We start from the raw sequence: 6,661 nt of genomic DNA on the forward strand, positions 1-6,661 counted from the left end.
TTTGAGATTTTTACTCTATAAAATAGAAAACATGTGACTTTGTGAAGGTTATACGTTTGTATTTCTTTATTTATTTTTATTTTTTACTTTTTATGTCACAAAAATTAAAAAAATAAAAATTAATAAAAATTAAAAACTAAGAATTCATACAGCTTCACAAAGTCACAGGAGTCCATACATTATGTTTAAGATCAAAACTTACCCTCAAATGATTCAAGGATAAAAGGATGTCTTAAACTTCTAAGTATTTTACAAGTGATGATGATAAAAAGTAAAAAGTAAACAAATAAAAGATGTATTCTAACACAGAAAAGGGAGCAATCACATACAATTGACAAGGTTAATTTTTTTGAGGCAGGGTCTCACTCTGTTGCCTAGTCTGAAGAGCACTGATACAATCAAGGCTCACTGAAGTCTTGCCCTCCTGTGCTCAAGCCATCCTCTCACCTCAGCCTCCAGAGTGGCTGGGACTACAGGCACTACGAGTGTGGGTCTGGCTACATTTTTGTTTTTCTAGAGATGGGGTCTCTCTAAGTTGCCCAGGCTGGTCTCAAACTCCTGAGCTCAAGCAATCTTCCTGCTTCAGCCTCCCAAAGTGTTGAAATTACAGGCGTGAGCCACTGTGCCTGGCCCTGTATACATTCTTAGTTTTTCCCGGCTTCTTTCTTTCTTTTTGTAAGAGATGGGGGTTTCTCACTTGTTGCCCAGGCTTATCTTGAACTCCTGAGTTCAAGTGATCCTCCCATCTTAGGCTCCTAAAGTGCTGGGATTACAGGCATGAGCCTCCACACCTGTTTGCAGTTTTCTCACGGAAGTAATACAACAGCAAGCATAAAATGACCTCATAGAGATTCAAGGAGAAAAATAAGATATTAATAATAAGTGTAAAACATTTGCATATTAGTTTGCTGGGGCTGCTGTAATAAACTATCACAGATGAAACAGTAATTTGCTCTCTCACATACTGAAAACCTAAAACTTATAATCAACACGTTGACAGAGTTGGTTCCCATTGGGGATTCTGAGTAGAAATCCAGCCCCTCCCTGTCTACTAGTTTCTGGTGGCTGATGGGAACATTTAGCTTTCATTGGCTTGTGGCAGCATAGCTCCAGTGAGCTCTGTCTCCACATGACTGTTGACGTGTCTCAGATCTTCCTTTTATTTCTTCTATAATGATAAGAGTCATCGGACTTAGGTCCCACCCTAAACCCAGACTAATCTCATTAGGAGATTACCAAGGTAATTACATCTGCAAAGATCCTATTTTCAAAAGGTCATATTCACAGGTTTCAGGGGTCAGGACTTAGACATATGTTTTGGGGGGCCACACTCTTTAACTGGCAATTTGAAAAAATGTCTGGCTCATAAAAGAGCCACATAACAACAAAAACACAACTGTATTTTTATTTTCACTGCTTTATACACATCATCCTAACATTTACAATTGGGAAGACAGTACTTCTTTTCCTAAATTCAGATTCTGAGTATTCCACATCTCTTTTCTAACATCAAGTCTATGTGACTTCTCCTTTTTCTGAGTTAGAATACATCTTATATTTATGTATTTATTTTTTATAATCATCACTTACAATATATTTGGAAGTTTGACATCTTTTTATCCCTGAACCATTTCAGAGTATGTTTTGATCTTAAACACAAAGTATGAAATCAAATGTTTTTTAATTTTTTTATTTTCCTTTCTGAATGTTACTTTTTTCTTAATTACTCTCCCGTTATACTATTAAGTTTTTTTTTTTTAGGACACTAATGAAATGACTTTTTTCAGATTTTTGAGGTTAAAAATTCAATAACTTTCAAGTTTACCCTCTTCTAAGTTTTTCAGTTTATTTTAATGCTTTTTTATAAATTTTAATTTTTTATTTATATTTTCATTTATTATGAACAATTTTCCAAAAGCCTTTTTCACATAATAAATTTGATGTATGAGCTACTCTTTATTTTATCTTCTACCTCAAATATGGACTTGAATTATTATTCAATATTTTAAAACATTTTAATCTATATATTAAGGAATTTGTGTTTTGAGGCATGTGATATTATAACATTCTTCATACTTCTAGTGAATTTTTAACATCATTCAAAGGCTACATCCTTCTATACTTTACTGAGAATTAAAAATAGTTCTCAAAAATATTCTCACATATTCAGAAACTCATTCTCAGAATTTCAACCTCCTCTGGCATCTTTTTTTATTATTATTATTATTATACTTTAAGTTTTAGGGTACATGTGCACAATGTGCAGGTTAGTTACATATGTATACATGTGCCATGCTGGTGTGCTGCACCCATTAACTCGTCATTTAGCATTAGGTATATCTCCTAATGCTATCCCTCCCCCCTCCCCCCACCCCACAACTGTCCCCAGAGTGTGATGTTCCCCTCCCTGTGTCCATGTGTTCTCATTGTTCAATTCCCATCTATGAGTGAGAACATGCGGTGTTTGGTTTTTCAGTTTTTCATGTCCTTTGTAGGGACATGGATGAAATTGGAAATCATCATTCTCACTGGCATCTTAACTCTGTTCTCTTTCCCTTCTAATGCATATTTTCCCCCGAAGGCCCCATGTTACACTCCTTATGCACCCTCTATTTAAGATCTGGTTTAATTTAATGTTGTATGTATTTGTACACAATTTTACTGAAGTTAGGCTTTGTCTTAGAATAGAAGATTATCCTAAAAAGACTAGTGAAAGAGTTACGAGAATTTGGAGAATTAGTTGGGAAATCATGCCCCAGAGGAATTACTTTAGGCAAAACAAAATTGGTGGAAAAAAAAAAAAAAGCAGTAGTTATCGGATCTGCCATGTTTTCAAGTTCTATAGTGGAAAATGCCAGGTACTTTGGAGGCACTTTCTGGAGGAAGCCAAACTTTCACTGAGGCTTAAAGATGATGAACAGTTAACCAAATAAAATTGAAATGTTTTATAATTGCCATTAAATCCTTGATATTTAAAAGGAGAAGCAGTATGGTTCACTAGAAAGCATTCATTCCCATGCATGGGTCCTGGAGAATCTTTAATTCAGTCTTTTATCACAGGTTCACATTCCCTCATAAAAAGGTAACAGTTGGATGCATGTCTGGAGGAGCTCTTGGGCTTGTCCTATTGCATCTTTAACTTCTCATCTGCAACTTTAGCTATGGCCATTTGGGCTGTGCTTAGAAAACGGCCATACTCAGGGCACTGTAGAATGAACAGTCTTTCCCGTTTAGGCATTTCTCCTTCCACTTTAACTTTTGACTCTGTCTTCAGGGCATTTCTGTTCTATTAAGCTTCTTAAGTGATGAGTGGTCTGGTGTTTGCCTTATGCAACTCAATTTAAGATCAGTTCATGTGAGATCTGGCAGAAAGAAGGCTGGGGTGGAGTGTGGAGATATTGAATATTGCACATGTAGCATATGAAAGGCAAATATGGATTTTAATTCAGAAATGGGCTATATTTTATTTATATCGTTAAGAGTAAATTAATTATACAAGGGATGTATGGCAAATAGGGTGTAATTTTTTTCATCAATCCCAATGAAGCAGAGTAACTTTCCTTTCTTTCTCCTCAGAAATACAGAATCACACATACTGCAGGACTTCCAGAAAGAAATCATCCACTGACTCTTAAAAGTAAGGAACTCTGTGTTCTTACTCTGAGGTCTACATAACCGGGATCTTATAAGTAAGCCAGAGACATCAAAATGGCTTTGCCTAGAAGCCAAAGCCATTGGTCCAATGCAGACGTCTTGAGGTTACTGGAATGCATGGAGAATAATCTCCCATCTGATGACAACGGCACGTTCAGCTCAACTCAGTCACACATGGACTGGGGAAAAGTAGCTTTTAAAAACTTTTCTGGTGAAATGTGCAGACTCAAATGGTTAGAGATTTCTTGCAGCTTGAGAAAATTCAGCACTTTGAAAGAATTAGTCCTGGAAGCTAAGAAATGTGTTAAAAATACAAACGAAAGCCAAAAAGGCAGGAACCATCCAGACTTTCCAAAGAGGCCCCTTACTGCTTATATCCGCTTCTTCAAGGAGAATTGGCCCCAGTACTCCCAAATGTACCCTGGGATGAGAAGCCAGGAACTGACCAAAATCCTGTCAGAGAAATACAAGGAGCTCCCAGAGCAGATGAAACAGAAATATATTCAGGATTTCCAGAAGGAAAAGCAAGAATTTGAGGAAAAACTTGCTCGATTCAGGGAAGAACACCCTGACTTAGACCAGAAGGGCAAGAAATCTGATATCTCCAAGAGGGTTCAAACCAAAGTGCAAAAGAAGGTTCAGAAAAATATTGAAGAAGTGAGGTCTCTTCCAAAAACAGATCCATTTTTCAAGAAGGTAAAATTTCATGGAGAGCCTCAGAAACCCCCCATGAATGGATACCACAAGTTTCACCAAGATTCCTGGTCAAGTAAGGAGCTGCAACATTTGTCCCTGAGGGAGCGCATGGTAGAGATTGGCAGACGCTGGCAGCGCATCCCTCAGAGCCAGAAGGATCATTATAAGAGCCAGGCTGAGGAGCTGCAGAAGCAATACAAAGTGAAATTGGATCTCTGGCTCAAGACTTTGTCACCTGAAGATTATGCTGCATACAAAGAATCGACCTATGCTAAGGGTAAGAATATGTTGATGACAGGAGGTCCGCAGTCCTCATCAGCAAAGGGTCTGCAAGAAGGGTTTGGGGAGGGGCAGGGGCTCCAGGCTGCAGGAGCAGATGCATCACAGACTATTTGGGTAAACTGCCATGTCTCCATGGAACCAGAAGAGAACAGGAAGAAAGATGGCGAAGAGGAAGAAAGCAGTACCTCTTTAGACTGCAGTAGTGGAGAAGAAATGGAAGTTGATGTCTGAGGGCAGTGACTCTAGTGCAGCTTCCTCAGAGGACTTCTAAATGGGACTCTACCTGACTCAGACTCCGCCTGACTCAGACTCCAGGGTCAGGCAGAGTTTCTCCACAAAAGCCCATTCATGCCATTCGTGTCAAGGAAAAGGGACTCTCCTTCTGCCTCTTTTTACTTCTTTGCTTTTTTTTTTTTTTTCTCTTTTCTGCCTTCCCCGCTCTCCTCCTCTACACAAAGTAGGAGAGGTTGGAAAGAAGCAACTTGGTGCAGCACCCTCTTACATCAGGATTACAAACCTGGGAGGGACTCTTTGGGGAGAATAAATATAAGTTTCAGCCAATACCAACCTTATCCTTAAAAAACAGGCAAATATCCTCCCTTTCCCAGTGAATTCTCTGCAATTAATGCTTCTGGAATGAAGCGATGATTAGGTGTAGGGTACACACTGTATTAGACTGAATATTTCTGAAGCAAGAAGCTTTGCTTTACTCATTTTTGTTCTGCTAAAGGCAGTAAGAAGACACCCATGAGCCTGGGACCCCGACCTTCCCTGTGGAAATGTTTTTCAGGACTCCTGCACTTAATCTAGGGTTGGGGATATTTGATGAAAGGTGGGGTAGGTGTCTTAAGAAAATTGTTGTACTCTTGATATCTCTCTCCTCCACTCCCCGAAGTAAGGAGTTGGTCACTCGCATGCCTGGGAGTAGGCAGCAATATTTCTATATATATATCTGACTCTTAGCTTTCATTGAGACTTTTCTTTCTCATTTCCAAAAAAAAAAAATTGAAAATACAAAATAAAAACTTACCTATTTCATCTGAATGAGCTCCCCCACAGAATCCCTTATGACATTGGGTACAGCATCTCTAAGTGCCATCTGCATTTATTCTTGAAGCTCCAAATATTTTCTCCTGATTCAGGTGCAAGTGAATCTCACCTTAAGCACTCAGGATTGATAGAAAGATGCACAGAAAGACACATATAGATAAATACACTATTCTGTTTCACTATCTTCTCTATGAATTCATGCACCAATATAACATTGTTTTAATTTTTTTTGGTTTACTAATATGTTTGAAAATCAACCTAAGGTTAGTGCCTTCTCAGTATACCTTTATTCTCTTAAACATTTCTGGCTATTTTCATATTTTGTTCTCATGAATATAAGCATTACAGAAGTAGTTGTATACTTTTTATATGAAAACCATTGACTATCATGTGTTTATTTTGTCCCTAGATATCTTAATAAATTTTTGTTTATAAGTTTTTTCTAGGTAAATAAGTTTCAGAGAATAATGAAAATATTTACCATTTTATACCTCTAATTTCTAAATGTATCAGATTAAAATATCCAGGAGAATATTAAGCAATAATAAAGTAATATGTTCTTTGCTTGCTTCTGATTTTCAATCTAATGCTTACAGAATTTAAAATCATGAAAATTATGCTGATGTGTATATTTGAAATAAATTATAAAAAAAGAAAATTGCTATTTACTGTTATTATTTGGTTGACTTTATAATGTTTATCGATTTGAACAAATTTATTTTGTTAAATTTATCATATATTTATGTAATTTTTCCTTAGTGTGTTAGTCATCATCCTTCAGAGAAACAGTAGCACCAACATAGAGAGAGAAACAGCGTGACAGAGAGAGAGATAGAATAATACAGAGAGGAGACAGAGAGAGACAGATACGGTGTCTTGTCGCCCAGGCTGCAGTGCAGTGGTATGATCTGGGCTCACTGCAACATCCACCTCCTAGATTGAAGCAATTCTCCTGCCTCAGCCTCCTAAGCAGCTGGAA

General features: G+C 37.4%; 1 protein-coding gene across 1 annotated transcript; it reads left to right on the forward strand.

Annotated features, from left to right (window-relative positions):
* Nucleotides 1-2,919: 2,919 nt before the first annotated feature.
* Nucleotides 2,920-6,074, forward strand: LOC129057489 (putative upstream-binding factor 1-like protein 6). Its single transcript, XM_054547165.2, has one exon. It carries the CDS (start codon nucleotides 3,709-3,711, stop codon nucleotides 4,861-4,863), a length of 1,155 nt encoding a protein of 384 aa, XP_054403140.1. The 5' UTR covers nucleotides 2,920-3,708; the 3' UTR covers nucleotides 4,864-6,074.
* Nucleotides 6,075-6,661: the final 587 nt, after the last annotated feature.

This window comes from Pongo abelii, chromosome 12 (assembly GCF_028885655.2).
Source record: "Pongo abelii isolate AG06213 chromosome 12, NHGRI_mPonAbe1-v2.0_pri, whole genome shotgun sequence".
Classification (NCBI taxonomy): Eukaryota; Metazoa; Chordata; class Mammalia; order Primates; family Hominidae; genus Pongo; species Pongo abelii.